This window comes from Rana temporaria, chromosome 11 (genome assembly GCF_905171775.1).
Source record: "Rana temporaria chromosome 11, aRanTem1.1, whole genome shotgun sequence".
Lineage (NCBI taxonomy): Eukaryota > Metazoa > Chordata > Amphibia > Anura > Ranidae > Rana > Rana temporaria.
In genome coordinates, this window is record NC_053499.1 from 23,603,148 (window position 1) to 23,619,506 (window position 16,359).

The 16,359-nt window shown below is 50.2% G+C and overlaps 1 protein-coding gene across 2 annotated transcripts in view; it reads left to right on the forward strand.

The window, feature by feature from the left end:
* The first annotated feature begins 8,057 nt into the window (after positions 1-8,057).
* Positions 8,058-16,359, forward strand: part of CREB3L1 (cAMP responsive element binding protein 3 like 1) — a 115,223-nt gene continuing 106,921 nt past the window's right edge. Inside the window, exon 1 of one of the 2 annotated variants that reach the window (XM_040328178.1) lies at positions 8,058-8,738. In XM_040328178.1, the coding sequence (XP_040184112.1) occupies positions 8,646-8,738 (93 nt within the window). In that variant the 5' untranslated portion in view covers positions 8,058-8,645. The remainder of the gene's footprint in view (positions 8,739-16,359) is intronic. The other variant, XM_040328179.1, reaches the window with a different exon arrangement.

Sequence of the window (16,359 nt, forward strand, 5' to 3'; positions counted from 1 at the left end):
GAAACTTTTTTTGTCTACGATGCCCCAGCGGGGCGGATTTTAGAAGGCGTAAGGCGGGGTAAGGCCAAATGGGAGTCACCCTATGCTAATGAAGTGCCGACCGTGGCGCAGGGGTCACGCCGGGGCGCATCTTAGACCGCACATGTGCAGTGACATCCAGGGGTAAATGCCCCAATTTGCACATGCTCAGAACTGCGCCCTGGCATGACCCCTGAGCTACGCCGGCCCACTACCAACGCCCAGTCCATAAATTAGCCCAGACTTCCGCCCTGCAGGTGCAAATGTACTGAAGCTTTTTTTTCCAAGCTAGGTCGTTTGCAGTGTGTTGGGCTGGTGATGTCATCCTGCAGGATTCTGGTTAATTCCAGGATGACTTCACGGCTGAATCTGTAGGTGCGATACACCTCCAATTCCCCCATGTCAAAGACGTCAATGCGCGTGCGGAATATCCTCTCCCGTGCCCTCCTACGTGCCCGTCGACGCAATAGTGCAAGGACCACGGCTGCCCCTGGCATGTTGGCACACAGATGTGTTGTCCAGCAAGTGTTGTTGCTCAGGTCGTCTGTAACGCTGCTGCTTTAGCTGCTCTCCAGCTGACCTGTGCAAGTCTGGTGCAAAGTTATCCCTGCTTTTATGAGGGGTAACTTGGCGCCGGAATTTTCTGGTCCGCGCACCGGGAGTAGCCTGCGCCGGTCAAGCTTAAGTTGATGAATCGGCCCAACAACCTCATTTGCATATTTAAAACACAAAAACCATGGCCGCGCCAGATCCGACCAGCGTAAATCTGCACCAACGCCGCGCCGGCGTGGAAATGTTACACCGAGGCGATGAAGTCTATTTGGAGGCATAATCTGGTTCTCTGGGTACGGAGCAGCGATCCGCCGGCGCAAATCTGCACTTACGCCGCGCATCTCCCAAAAAAACGGTGTAAGTGCTACATGAATCTGCTTACATGTTTATGCATGCCATGTAACTGCACAGGGGCCCTTAAGGACCTATGAATACATCTATACTAGATGATGGCTGCTGGGTCCCCTCCAAGGCTACATAGACCTGGACATGGCTCTATTCTATCTAGCTGTCAATCGACACACAGTGAATAAGGCCTTATTTACTTACATAAACCCATGTACTGTATCTGTGAAGAGGTGTGTGTTTATACTAAGGGTCTCCAAACTACAACCTGCGAACCACATCAGGACCACTACATGATTTCATATGGGCCACAGCTATGGTCAGTGGCCTATACATGGGTGGAGATTGAGGATTCCGATCAGCAGAAGCTGCCTATCATCTCTGCTTCAACCTTATATAAGGGGCATTCTGATGGGGACCCTGATGTAAGGGGGACTCTGATGGGGCCCTGATGTAAGGGGGACTCTAGTATTGTATTGTGCTGAGAGGGGGGATTTGTGCTGAAAGGGGTATATGAGGGTGATGATTTATGCTGAGTGGGGGGATTTGTGCTGGGAGGGGAAAATGGAGGGGAATTATTGTGCTGAGAAGGGATATTTGTGCTGGAAGGGGGTATATGGGGGGAGAGCAGTGCTGCTGTTAGAAATCAAGGGGCCCCATACAGACTGGGCCCCCCCGGCCAGAAATGGCTGAGGACATAGCTTTTATCAGACCTTTTCTTTGCAGCCTCAGTTGCAAAGATGAATGAATTAGAAGTGCTCTGAAGTTTATGACTCATTCACAAACTGAAGCGTAGTAAACACAGTTGTCTATGCTTCAGTGGTGAATGGACACATGAGTGATTGGTACCGATCACTCACTGCATGTTTTCAGGAAAGGAATGGGCCGATAAATGTTATATTTACCGGCCCCTTCCCCCACTCTCCATAGTGTGAATGAGCACAATGTGATCAGTGCATACAACGCATAATATTAATGCCAAACATAAATTAAGCCTTAATTCATGTCGGGCAATCATATTATGCGTTATATGCACTGATCACATTGTGCTCATTCACACTAACAGCGCAGCACCAGCACTGTTCAACATTTATCACTTATTAGCCATGTATTAGCTATACCGGTGCTTGCAGCAGTTAATCTATTGCAGTATACTTAAAGTGATAGCGCAGGAGCACATAGCTTACAACACTGCCTTATCAGTGCCCCCCCCCCCCCTGGGGGTGAGGATTTTTGCTGAGAGGGTGAATATTGGAGGGGGGTGGGGGGTGGGGGAAGTAGAGGAATTGTGCTGGGAGGGGCATATGGGGGTAAGGGTCACTCTGCACATAGTTGGTTAAACGTTTAAACTTTGAGTTCTATTATTTTCATATTATATTCAAATTTGCCTGTTGCTTCATGGTTATTAACAGCACTACTATTGCTATTATATGCAGTGTGACACCATTTTGTATGGCACCTGGTGACACCAACCCTAGCGACACGCCACTGGGCTCCCTATGACATGCAGGGTACAGCCAATGTGTCTGCGCTGCCCTGAGATCTCTATGACATGCAGGGTACAGCCAATGTGTCTGCGCTGCCCTGAGATCTCTATGACATGCAGGGTACAGCCAATGTTTCTGCGCTGCCCTGAGATCTCTATGACATGCAGGGTACAGCCAATGTGTCTGCGCTGTTCTGAGATCCCTATGACATGCAGGGTACAGCCAATGTGTCTGCACTGCCCTGAGATCCCTATGACATGCAGGTTACAGCCAATGAGTCCCTACTGTCCTGAGATCCCTATGACATGCAGGGTACAGCCAATGTGTCTGCACTGCACTGAGATCCCTATGACATGCAGGGTACAGCCAATGTGTCTGCACTGCCCTGAGATCCCTATGACATGCAGGGTACAGCCAATGTGTCCCTACTACCCTGAGATCCCTATGACATGCAGGGTACAGCCAATGTGTCTGCACTCCCCTGAGATCCCTATGACATGCAGGGTACAGCCAATGTGTCCGCACTCCCCTGAGATCCCTATGACATGCAGGGTACAGCCAATGTGTCTGCACTCCCCTGAGATCCCTATGACATGCAGGGTACAGCCAATGTGTCCGCACTCCCCTGAGATCTCTATGACATGCAGGGTACAGCCAATGTGTCTGCACTCCCCTGAGATCCCTATGACATGCAGGTTACAGCCAATGAGTCCCTACTGTCCTGAGATCCCTATGACATGCAGGGTACAGCCAATGTGTCCGCACTCCCCTGAGATCTCTATGACATGCAGGGTACAGCCAATGTGTCTGCTCTGCCCTGAGATCCCTATGACATGCAGGTTACAGCCAATGAGTCCCTACTGTCCTGAGATCCCTATGACATGCAGGGTACAGCCAATGTGTCCGCACTCCCCTGAGATCCCTATGACATGCAGGGTACAGCCAATGTGTCCGCACTCCCCTGAGATCCCTATGACATGCAGGGTACAGCCAATGTGTCTGCACTGCCCTGAGATCCCTATGACATGCAGGTTACAGCCAATGTGTCTGCACTGTCCTGAGATCCCTATGACATGCAGGGTACAGCCAATGTGTCTGCACTGCCCTGAGATCCCTATGACATGCAGGGTACAGCCAATGTGTCTGCACTGCCCTGAGATCCCTATGACATGCAGGGTACAGCCAATGCGTCCCTACTACCCTGAGATCCCTATGACATGCAGGGTACAGCCAATGTGTCCGCACTCCCTGAGATCCCTATGACATGCAGGGTACAGCCAATGTGTCTGCACTCCCCTGAGATCCCTATGACATGCAGGGTACAGCCAATGTGTCTGCACTCCCCTGAGATCCCTATGACATGCAGGGTACAGCCAATGTGTCTGCACTGCCCTGAGATCCCTATGACATGCAGGGTACAGCCAATGTGTCTGCACTCCCCTGAGATCCCTATGACATGCAGGGTACAGCCAATGTGTCCGCACTCCCTGAGATCCCTATGACATGCAGGGTACAGCCAATGTGTCTGCACTCCCCTGAGATCCCTATGACATGCAGGGTACAGCCAATGTGTCTGCACTGCCCTGAGATCCCTATGACATGCAGGGTACAGCCAATGTGTCTGCACTCCCCTGAGATCCCTATGACATGCAGGGTACAGCCAATGTGTCTGCACTGTCCTGAGATCCCTATGACATGCAGGGTACAGCCAATGTGTCTGCACTGTCCTGAGATCCCTATGGCATGCAGGGTACAGCCAATGTGTCTGCTCTGTCCTGAGATCCCTATGACATGCAGGGTACAGCCAATGTGTCTGCACTCCCCTGAGATCCCTATGACATGCAGGGTACAGCCAATGTGACTGCACTGCCCTGAGATCCCTATGACATGCAGGGTACAGCCAATGTGTCCGCACTCCCCTGAGATCCCTATGACATGCAGGGTACAGCCAATGTGTCTGCACTGTCCTGAGATCCCTATGACAAGCAGGGTACAGCCGATGTGTCCGCACTCCCCTGAGATCCCTATGACATGCAGGTTACAGCCAATGTGTCCGCTCTGTCCTGAGATCTCTATGACATGCAGGGTACAGCCAATGTGTCTGCACTCCCCTGAGATCCCTGATGACATGCAGGTTACAGCCAATGTGTCCGCTCTGTCCTGAGATCCCTATGACATGCAGGGTACAGCCAATGTGTCCCTACTGTCCTGAGATCCCTATGACAAGCAGGGTACAGCCGATGTGTCCGCACTCCCCTGAGATCCCTATGACATGCAGGGTACAGCCAATGTGTCTGCACTCCCCTGAGATGCCTGATGACATGCAGGTTACAGCCAATGTGTCCGCACTGTCCTGAGATCCCTGATGACATGCAGGGTACAGCCAATGTGTCTGCACTGCCCTGAGATCTCCATGACATGCAGGGTACAGCCAATGTGTCTGCACTCCCCTGAGATCCCTATGACATGCAGGGTACAGCCAATGTGTCTGCACTCCCCTGAGATCCCTGATGACATGCAGGGTACAGCCAATGTGTCTGCACTGCCCTGAGATCCCTATGACATGCAGGGTACAACCAATGTGTCTGCACTGCCCTGAGATCCCTATGACATGCAGGTTACAGCCAATGTGTCTGCACTCCCCTGAGATCCCTATGACATGCAGGGCACTGTCCTGAGATCCCTATGACATGCAGGGTACAGCCAATGTGTCTGCACTCCCCTGAGATCCCTATGACATGCAGGGTACAGCCAATGTGTCTGCACTGCCCTGAGATCCCTATGACATGCAGGTTACAGCCAATGTGTCTGCACTGTCCTGAGATCCCTATGACATGCAGGGTACAGCCAATGTGTCCGCACTCCCCTGAGATCTCTATGACATGCAGGGTACAGCCAATGTGTCTGCACTGCCCTGAGATCCCTATGACATGCAGGTTACAGCCAATGTGTCTGCACTGTCCTGAGATCCCTGTGACATGCAGGGTACAGCCAATGTGTCCGCACTCCCCTGAGATCCCTATGACATGCAGGGTACAGCCAATGTGTCTGAACTCCCCTGAGATCCCTGTGACATGCAGGGTACAGCCAATGTGTCCGCACTCCCCTGAGATCCCTATGACATGCAGGTTACAGCCAATGTGTCCGCTCTGTCCTGAGATCCCTATGACATGCAGGGTACAGCCAATGTGTCTGCACTCCCCTGAGATCCCTGATGACATGCAGGTTACAGCCAATGTGTCCGCTCTGTCCTGAGATCCCTATGACATGCAGGGTACAGCCAATGTGTCCCTACTGTCCTGAGATCCCTATGACAAGCAGGGTACAGCCGATGTGTCCGCACTCCCCTGAGATCCCTATGACATGCAGGGTACAGCCAATGTGTCTGCACTCCCCTGAGATCCCTGATGACATGCAGGGTACAGCCAATGTGTCTGCACTGCCCTGAGATCTCCATGACATGCAGGGTACAGCCAATGTGTCTGCACTCCCCTGAGATCCCTATGACATGCAGGGTACAGCCAATGTGTCTGCACTCCCCTGAGATCCCTATGACATGCAGGGTACAGCCAATGTGTCTGCACTCCCCTGAGATCCCTATGACATGCAGGGTACAACCAATGTGTCTGCACTCCCCTGAGATCCCTATGACATGCAGGGCACTGTCCTGAGATCCCTATGACATGCAGGGTACAGCCAATGTGTCTGCACTCCCCTGAGATCCCTATGACATGCAGGGTACAGCCAATGTGTCTGCACTGCCCTGAGATCCCTATGACATGCAGGTTACAGCCAATGTGTCTGCACTGTCCTGAGATCCCTATGACATGCAGGGTACAGCCAATGTGTCCGCACTCCCCTGAGATCTCTATGACATGCAGGGTACAGCCAATGTGTCTGCACTGCCCTGAGATCCCTATGACATGCAGGTTACAGCCAATGTGTCTGCACTGTCCTGAGATCCCTGTGACATGCAGGGTACAGCCAATGTGTCCGCACTCCCCTGAGATCCCTATGACATGCAGGGTACAGCCAATGTGTCTGAACTCCCCTGAGATCCCTGTGACATGCAGGGTACAGCCAATGTGTCCGCACTCCCCTGAGATCCCTATGACATGCAGGTTACAGCCAATGTGTCCGCTCTGTCCTGAGATCCCTATGACATGCAGGGTACAGCCAATGTGTCTGCACTCCCCTGAGATCCCTGATGACATGCAGGTTACAGCCAATGTGTCCGCTCTGTCCTGAGATCCCTATGACATGCAGGGTACAGCCAATGTGTCCCTACTGTCCTGAGATCCCTATGACAAGCAGGGTACAGCCGATGTGTCCGCACTCCCCTGAGATCCCTATGACATGCAGGGTACAGCCAATGTGTCTGCACTCCCCTGAGATCCCTATGACATGCAGGGTACAGCCAATGTGTCTGCACTCCCCTGAGATCCCTGATGACATGCAGGGTACAGCCAATGTGTCTGCACTGCCCTGAGATCTCCATGACATGCAGGGTACAGCCAATGTGTCTGCACTCCCCTGAGATCCCTATGACATGCAGGGTACAGCCAATGTGTCTGCACTCCCCTGAGATCCCTATGACATGCAGGGTACAGCCAATGTGTCTGCACTCCCCTGAGATCCCTATGACATGCAGGGTACAACCAATGTGTCTGCACTGCCCTGAGATCCCTATGACATGCAGGTTACAGCCAATGTGTCTGCACTCCCCTGAGATCCCTATGACATGCAGGGCACTGTCCTGAGATCCCTATGACATGCAGGGTACAGCCAATGTGTCTGCACTCCCCTGAGATCCCTATGACATGCAGGTTACAGCCAATGTGTCTGCACTGTCCTGAGATCCCTATGACATGCAGGGTACAGCCAATGTGTCTGCACTGCCCTGAGATCCCTATGACATGCAGGTTACAGCCAATGTGTCTGCACTGTCCTGAGATCCCTGTGACATGCAGGGTACAGCCAATGTGTCTGCACTGTCCTGAGATCCCTGTGACATGCAGGGTACAGCCGATGTGTCCGCACTCCCCTGAGATCCCTATGACATGCAGGGTACAGCCAATGTGTCTGAACTCCCCTGAGATCCCTGTGACATGCAGGTTACAGCCAATGTGTCTGCACTCCCCTGAGATCCCTATGACATGCAGGGTACAGCCAATGTGTCTGAACTCCCCTGAGATCCCTATGATAAGCAGGTTACAGCCAATGTGTCTGCACTCCCCTGAGATCCCTATGACATGCAGGGTACAGCCAATGTGTCTGCACTCCCCTGAGATCCCTATGACATGCAGGGTACAGCCAATGTGTCCGCACTCCCCTGAGATCCCTATGACATGCAGGTTACAGCCAATGTTGGGCTAATTGATAGATATGGAGAAGAATAGTCAGAGGAGGAGTTTGGTTGCAGTGCTGGTGACTCACTGGTCATAAGTGCACATTGTTAACCTTTTCGTCCCCACACTGGATCTTCAGTGACATGCATCAGGGTGCAGAGCTGTACACACATCGTACCTCCCTCCTAACAGGACAGAGCCTGCAGGGCACAGAGGGTTAATAAAGGGGCGTGCCCCCTGGCGATTGTATATTCATGGGAGAGGGCGTGGCCTAAGAGGTACTCCGGCTCGTGCAGCGTGCGAGGGGCGGGGCCGGGCTCTTTCTGCAGCTGACAGCTGGAGCGAGTCACCGGGAGACACAAGCAGGCGGCAGCGCTAAGGAGACACCGGGAGAGAACGGGGGAGAGCTGATCATCATCATGTATTGGGAGAGATCAGGGCCTGCTGAGCCTAGCTGACCCCGGAGACTGCACACCATTCCTGCCTAGGCATCCAAAGCTCCCCTCCTTCCTTGTCACCCCTTCAGCATCAGACACCCCAATACTGGGGACCCCCCCCTCCTGACATATGCTGCTAATACATAGACATCCCCTATAACTTCACCCCCCCCCCCCCCCCCCCCACTTCTCCTCCTCCCTGAAATCACTCATCCCCACATTTTTATTATCCCAAAAGAATTTTGTTCTTCTGCCATTCCTGCATTTTTTATTTGTTTCTTGTTCCAAGAAAGTAAAAAAAAAGTTTAGATTCTGCCCAAACTTTTTTGGATTTGGAAGTATAACCCCCCCCCCCCCTTCGAAGCTCATACCCCTCCGTCCAGCTGTGGACCCCAGTGCCCATGGCCCATCGCCAGCTCTGCGACACCTGACAGCGAGATCTCCGGCGACCTGGGACCATGGAGGGTGTCACCATGCCGCAGGAGCGCACCTTTCACAGCCCCTTCCTGGAGCTGGAGGACTTGACCGAGGCGGACTTCATGAGCAATGTGGTAAGGGGCATGCTGGGGGATGCAGGTGTACGGGGGGGGGGGGGGGGGGATGCTCATCGCATCAGGACCACATTTTCTGGTGATGGAACTACAAGTCGCAGGGTGTCCAAGGGGCATGCTGGGGGATACAGGTGTACCGGTGGGGGGATGCTCATTGCATCAGGACCACATCTGCTGGTGATGGAACTACAAGTCGCAGGGTGTCCAAGGGGCATGCTGGGGGATGCAGGTGTACTGGGGGGTGCTCATCGCATCAGGACCACATTTTCTGGCGATGGAACTACAAGACGCAGGGTGTCCAAGGGGCATGCTGGGGGATGCAGGTGTACCGGGGGGGGGGGGGGGGAGCTCATCGCATCAGGACCACATCTGCTGGTGATGGAACTACAAGTCGCAGGGTGTCCAAGGGGCATGCTGGGGGATGCAGGTGTACCGGGGGGGAAGCTCATCGCATCAGGACCACATTTTCTGGCGATGAAACTACAAGACGCAGGGTGTCCAAGGGGCATGCTGGGCCTTGTAGTTGTATTACAGAAGCAGAACCATAAGATGCAAAACTGTAAAAAAAAAAAAAACTACAAGCAAAATAATGAATGAACAAAAATGTAATATATTGCAGCTTACCAGTCATTAGTTCTTTTCTTTTTTATTGCCACCTGGTAATCCTAAGTCAGTTACTTCTCGGCTGGGGTCACACCTCCGACGGATGCGGCTTGCAGCAGGGGGTCCGGTGAGTCCCTGTTCTCCGTTTCAATTTGCGCCTGAATTCGGCCCTGAAACAAAGCCAAAGACGCACAGCTTTCTGTGCAATCCACAGCCGCAACGGAGATATGTGAACCAGCTCCATAGAGACCTGGTCACAATCTCCTGTCATGAGAATTGGATGTGGAAAACTGCATCCAATTCGCATAGGTGTGAAGCCAGCCTTCAACTTTACTGGACCAAGCTGTCCAACAAAAGTGGCAGTTAGAGCGTTGAAACAAACCATTTAACACTGAGAGCTGGTCCACACAGGGACTCAGCCGCCTTACAAGTCGCGGTCCGCTCTATTCAATGGAATGGGGGCGACTTGCATTAACTTAAATACAGAAGTCATTTTGCAAGTTGCCTCTTAAGTCGTCTTGAGATCGCCTTGCTGAGGTGCCCCCAAAGTCGTGCCGCCTGTGTGTGAACCCGACTCCGACAGGGGTGCTTACAATGGCCTGCTTTTATTTTTTTATGGGGAAAAAAACCAGCCCTTTCACACGTACGTGTCCGTGTGCGGGCTCCGCTTTGCTCAATGGGGATCGCTTCGTCGATCCCCGCTGAGTAGGCAGATGACAGGTCGGTCTCTGCGCACTGTGCAGGGACCGACCTATCAGAGCGCCACTCTCCTCTACGGGGGATCGGATGAAGATGGACCGTAGAGTCCGTTTTCATCCGATCCGCCAGACGGATGGAAAATAGGGTTTCCATCCGTCACACTTTAGCGGGTTGGATGTCAGCGGACATGTCACCGCTGACATCTGTCGCTCCATAGAGGTGCACGGAGCGCCCGTTCAGGTCCACCTAAAAAAAACTGACAGGGGGACCTGAACGGTCCGCCCGGGTGAAAGGGGCCTAAGTGCTTGAAAAGTTTAGCTTTAATTTGTAAGGCCAGCCATACACAGTGCAAACTTCTTTCCTGCAACCACGGGTTGCAGGAAATAAATTTGCATGATTCCCCCATCAACACCAAGATTTTTCAGTAGAGCGTTTGTGGAGTGGCTCCATTCATTTGAATGGGCCTCCCTCTGCTCCAAAAATGGTCCAAAGAAGTTCATGTACCAAATCTTGGCAGAGAGCCAGGAGCATCGTGGTTGCGATTTTTGCCACTTGACAATTGCAGCAAAATTGCACCACATTTGGGTGCAATAATAATAATGGCATCCCAAATCTGTTCTGCTGCGATTCTGGAATTGCAGGGGATTCGTGGCGATTCCGCCCGTGATCCGGATCGCTCAGGTGTGAATGGAGCCAGACAGTGCTGACATGGGAATCAGCAATTGTCTCCTTCCGGCAGGGGTGTTCAGGGGAAGCTGCCCCCACCAGGAGAAGACAGTGATTATTGCTATCTACTAGAGCAGCCACTTGCGATAATCGGAAGAGAACCTGGCAGGCTGGTTGTACCCAAGTTGATTGATCGATCAGCTTGTATTCAGCCTGCCCATTATTGGTTTGAATCTTGGTCGGGTTCTTGCTAAACCAGCTGAGATTTGAACCGTTTATTGCCAGCCTTAGTCCATCTAAATCTGTCGGTGTATCTAAAGCTACCCTCTCTCCAGATTGACAAAGCTCCTGTCCAAGGGTGCCTCCATTGTTCCTCTATCCAGAGTGGAGACACTCTGGCCCAGATTCACGTAGATCCGCCTATCTTTAGGCGGGCGTAGCGTATCTCAGATACACTATGCCGCCGTAACTTAGAGCGGCAGGTCCCGTATTCTCAAAGAGCTTGCGCTTTAAGTTACGCCGGCGTAGTGTAACTGGGCCGGCGTAAGCACGCCTAATTCAAATGTGGAAGTGGTGGGCGTGTTTTATGGAAATTAATCCTGACCCCACGTAATTGACGCTTTTAACGAACGGCGCATGCGCCGTCCGTGGACGTATCCCAGTGCGCATGCTTCAAATTACGCCGCAACTACTCAACGCTTTCGACGTGAACGTAACTTATGCACAGCCCCATTCACGGACGACTTATGCAAACGACGTAAAACGTGAAAAATTAGACGCTGTTCCGACGTCCATACCTAACATTGGTACGCCTCATCTACGCCTCATAGAGCAGGGGTAACTTTATGCCCAAAAAATCCTTACGTAAACGACGTAAAAAAATGCGCCGGGCGCACGTACGTTTGAGAATCGGCGTATCTAGCTCATTACCATATTCGACGCGTAAATCGACGGAAGCGCCACCTAGCGGCCAGCGTAAATATGCAACATAGATACGACGGCGTAAGAGACTTACGCCGGTCGGATCTAAGACAAATCTATGCGTAACTGATTCTAAGAATCAGGCGCATAGATACGACGCCTCACACTCAGAGTTACGACGGCGTATCTGGAGATACGCCGGCGTAACTCCTTTGAGAATCTGGGCCTCTGTGATCGGAAGTGTGGCAGGATCAACAGGAAAGAATAGAAAGAAAACAAATGCAGCAACCACTAAGGATTGGTAGGCTGCAGTATATTATGTATTTTGGGGGTTTAATACTGTATCTCTTTTATTCAGTGTGTAAGATATATCGATCATTAAAGAATGAAATATGTTTTTTTATACCTAAGCTTCTGGAGTCTATACTGTGATCCCAGCTGCTGGGATTAGTAGGTATGTATCTATCTGTCATTCTTCTCTGGGATGATGACACACAGCGCTTTGTAATGTATTGAGTGACGACGGACCTGTTGAAAGCATTCTCTCCGCTCTCCTGCCATGCAGAGTTTTGTTCTAGAAGCCCCCAGGTTACCCGGGGTTTGATGGTTTTGATGCGTCGGTGTCATCTGTAATGATAAATGCATTGTGTGGATTTTGTTAGACAGAGAACATCATCCTTAGGATATTGGTTCAGTTATTTGGCGATGTTCCATGTTATCACAGAGCTCCATATAAATCAGTGCCGGTGGCTCAGAAGCCATTTGCGACTTGCAGGTGCCTCTGATATTGTCTATGGAGATTATTCGCTTGGTCTGCTTGCTTCCCAAAACCACAAGAAATTTACTATTTTTTTTTATAATTGTTTAATGTCAGCATGTGGAATATCAGAATGAAGCAAATACAATTTTTTTTTTTTTTTAACCACTTGAACTCTGGAAGGTTTTACCCCCTTCATGACCAGGGCATTTTTTTGCTGCTTTAACTGACGTTTATATAATTATTTTTTACATAAATAGAGATTTCTTTTGTTGGCATTTGATCACCTCTGGCTTTTTTATTTTTTATTATGCAAATGAAAAATTTGGGAAAAACTTTCTGTTATTAAACATATCCAATAAATTAATAAAAAAATCGAATTTCTTTATAAATTTAGGCCAAAATGTATTCCGCTACACGTCTTTGGTAAAAAAAAATATTAAAATTCCCAATAAGTGTGTATTGTTTGGTTTGGGTGACAGTTATACCGTCTACAAGCTCTGGTATATATACTGGAATTTATGCAGCTATGATGCTATACTGGTAACGGCGGTGATCAGTGACTTATAGTGGAACTGTGCTATGGTGGCGGGGTATTTGGCACTAACAGACCCTCGCTGGGAGGGTATAGTCACACTAATACAGTGATCAGTAATAATACTGTACACTGTCACTGTACCAATGACACTAGCTAGGAAGGGGTTAACATCTGGGGCAAGGTGAAAAAACCCTGAGGGTTTACAACTCCTTTAACCCCTTAATGCATTCTATGCAGGATTTGGGAGTGTGCCCGCAAGATTGCCCCCATGGATTACAGCTCTCCTTGGTGGCACTCAATGAGGAGGAGAAGGAGCCAGGAGCGCCGTCAGGGACCCCAGAAAGGGAATATCAGGGCCGCTATGTGGAAAACCCTTAGACCCCTTTCACACTGAGGCGTTTTAGCGCCAAAAATAGCGCCTAAATACCGCCTGAAAAACTCCTGCCCTGCTGTCTCAGTGTGAAAGCCCGAGTGCTTTCACACTGAGGCGGTGCGCTAACAGGACCGCTCCAAAAGCCCTGCTAGGAGCATCTTTGGAGCGGTGAAGGAGCGGTGTGTTTACCGCTTCTTCCCATTGAAAGCAATGTGAAACTGCGGTAATACTGTAGGCAATGCGCCACTGCAGAGGCGCATTGTGGGCGGTATTAACCCTTTTTCGGCCGCTAGCGGGGGTTAAAACTGCACCGCTATACCGTCAGCGCACCTCCCGCCCCAGTGTGAAAGGGGCCTTACACAGAGCAGGTAAGTATAGGCATGTTTGTTATTTTACAAAAAAAACAAGCCTTTACAATCACTTTAACTGTGTGCCTAATAAGTGTAATGTGTGTAATATCTGCTGCTTTTACTAAAAGAGCCGGTTGTTTTTTCTCCCTGCTTTACAGGGAAAAGAAACAGCCAGATCGATGCTCTGTGTACAGAGTCTTTCCTGTATGTTTGTACACACTGGACTCTGTGCTGTGATTGGACACAGCCAATCAGCAGGTCTAAGCCATAAATTATTGGCCCCAAACCCAGAAGCAAGCTGGCAACATTTATTTACGTTGCCGAGCCTGCCACTGCCGCTTGGTCTTAGTAATAAATCTACTGTGACCGAGCGGCAAGTAGTATAATATATTGTCACCACTGTGCAATGGAAAAATCTGTGTGTTTTTGGAACCTTCTATTTAAACTTCTGACTCTACAGCAGAGTTGGAAGATGTGATGCATAGGAGTTGGATTTACTAAAGGCCAATAGACTGTGCACTTTGCAAGTGCAGTTGCACTTCTTTTCCCCAGAGCTTAGTGAATGTGATGAAGTTTCACTTTGTGAAGAATACATGATCGGGTGCAAGGAGTAAAAAAAAAAAAATGCATTTTTACAGTACTTACTCATGATTCAATATTCTATCCAATCGGCATGCTAAAGTTGTTTCCCCTCCAGTATTTGTGTATGACCTTTTAGCTTGCATTGATTGCTGTTTAGCAGGAGATCAGCAAAAATGAAATGCAACGAAAAAAAGTAAACAAAATCTGTATTTTATAAAACTATACACTAAAAAATATATTTTGTGACATTAGGGTTCACGGGTACTTTAACAATAAAAAAAATATGCTGGCTCTGCTTGATTCATCATTGAAGGCATGCTGAAGTATTTATTTCTTTATTCCATTAATTGCAGTATTATTATCAGACCTTTAAAGCGGATCTCCACTCTAAAGTGGAGTCCCGCTGATCGGCACCCTCCCCCCCTCCGGTGTCACATTTGACACCTTTCAGGGGGGAGGGGGGTGCAGATACCTGTCTACAGACAGGTATCTGCACCCACTTCCGGCCCTACGATACGGGCAAAGGACGGGTTTTTTTTCCCCTTCCCGTCCGTCCCCCGTTGTGTGCTGGGAACACTCGGCTCCCAGCACACAGCGGGAGCCAATCGGCGGGCGCAGCGCGACTCGCGCATGCGCCGTAGGGAACCGGGCAGTGAAGCCGGAGCGCTTCACTTCCTGGTTCCCTCACCGTGGATGGAGGGGGGAGCAGCAGGGTGACGAGCGATCGGCTCGTCATCTGCTGCGATCACCGCTGGACTCCAGGACAGGTAAGTGTCCTTATATTAAAAGTCAGCAGCTGCAGTATTTGTAGCTGCTGGCTTTTAATATATTTGTTTAGTGGCACATCCGCTTTAAGAGCCCATTCACACCTAGGCGTTTTGTCGCCTGTAGCGCGACGCTCACAAACGACAGAGGGACCAAAATACATGAAAGTCTATGGGGATGGTTCACATCTGAACGCTGATGCGCCTGACGCCCATCGCCTGTAGCCAAAAAAAGTTCCGGACCCTTTTTTGTCGCGCGTATCGGGCGGTTTGGGCGTATTTGAGCGTTTCCATTTCCCATACAAAGTAATGGAAACGCTCGATTCAAGCGACTTGTGCGACAACAGGCGTTTGCTACGGGCGTTTCGTCGCTTTAATCAATAGAACTTGTCACCCATGCAGAAGATTAAAAAAATCTACCAACATAGCAACAAGTGATGAAAAGATGTTAGTTTTTCCTATTGGCTAAAATAAAAAACGTCAAAGTACAAAAACGTCAGACAATGCTGTATGCAAACGCGCAAATAAGCATTAATAAGCGCGACAAAACGCCGGAAAAAAACGCTGAAAAAAACGCCGAACGACCGACGCTCAGGTGTGAATGCAGCCTTAGCTTGCCTTGAGTTCTATTTAGCATGCATTAAAGTGGTTTTAAACCCACTTTGCAAAAAAAATTAAAAAACACCTGCAAGACAAAGGCATAATGAGCTAATATGCATAGCGTACTAGCTCATTATGTAATACTCACTTGGGATCGAAGCCCCCGGTGCGGTGCCCGACACAGCACCGGCCGGCGACATGTCGCCCCGGAGTTACTTGCGGGTATCACGGCTCCGGCGCTGTGATTGGCCGGATCCGCGATGATGTCACTCGCACAAATGCCACAGTCTCGCCGGTAACGCCACAGTCACTGAAAGCAGCGGCACGTACGCACCATTGCTTCAGTGCGCATGTGCCGATTACATCAGCACATGCAATTGCAGGGGATATCTCCTAAACCGTTCAGGTTGGGGCCCACACACGATCGGAAATTTCTGATGAAACAAGTCCACACACAGTAATATTTTTTTGTTTTAGTATACACTGTAACAGAACTGGGACATCTTTGGGCACTCCAAAGAGAATAGTAATGCGGTACACAATGCACATAGTGCCCCCTCATCCTCCTGTCAGGCCTTGTTCTGAGCCACATTCCTGTGTGAATAATGTTTCCCGGTTCCAGGTGGACTGAAACCCGGACACATGATTCAAAACCCGAACTGTCCGGGGTGCCAACCCTACTGTAGTGGCAACTGACATGGCGTTGACCATGGCTGTAGTCCATGTTTCATTTTACATGGCACACTATTTCTACAAACTTAAGATATT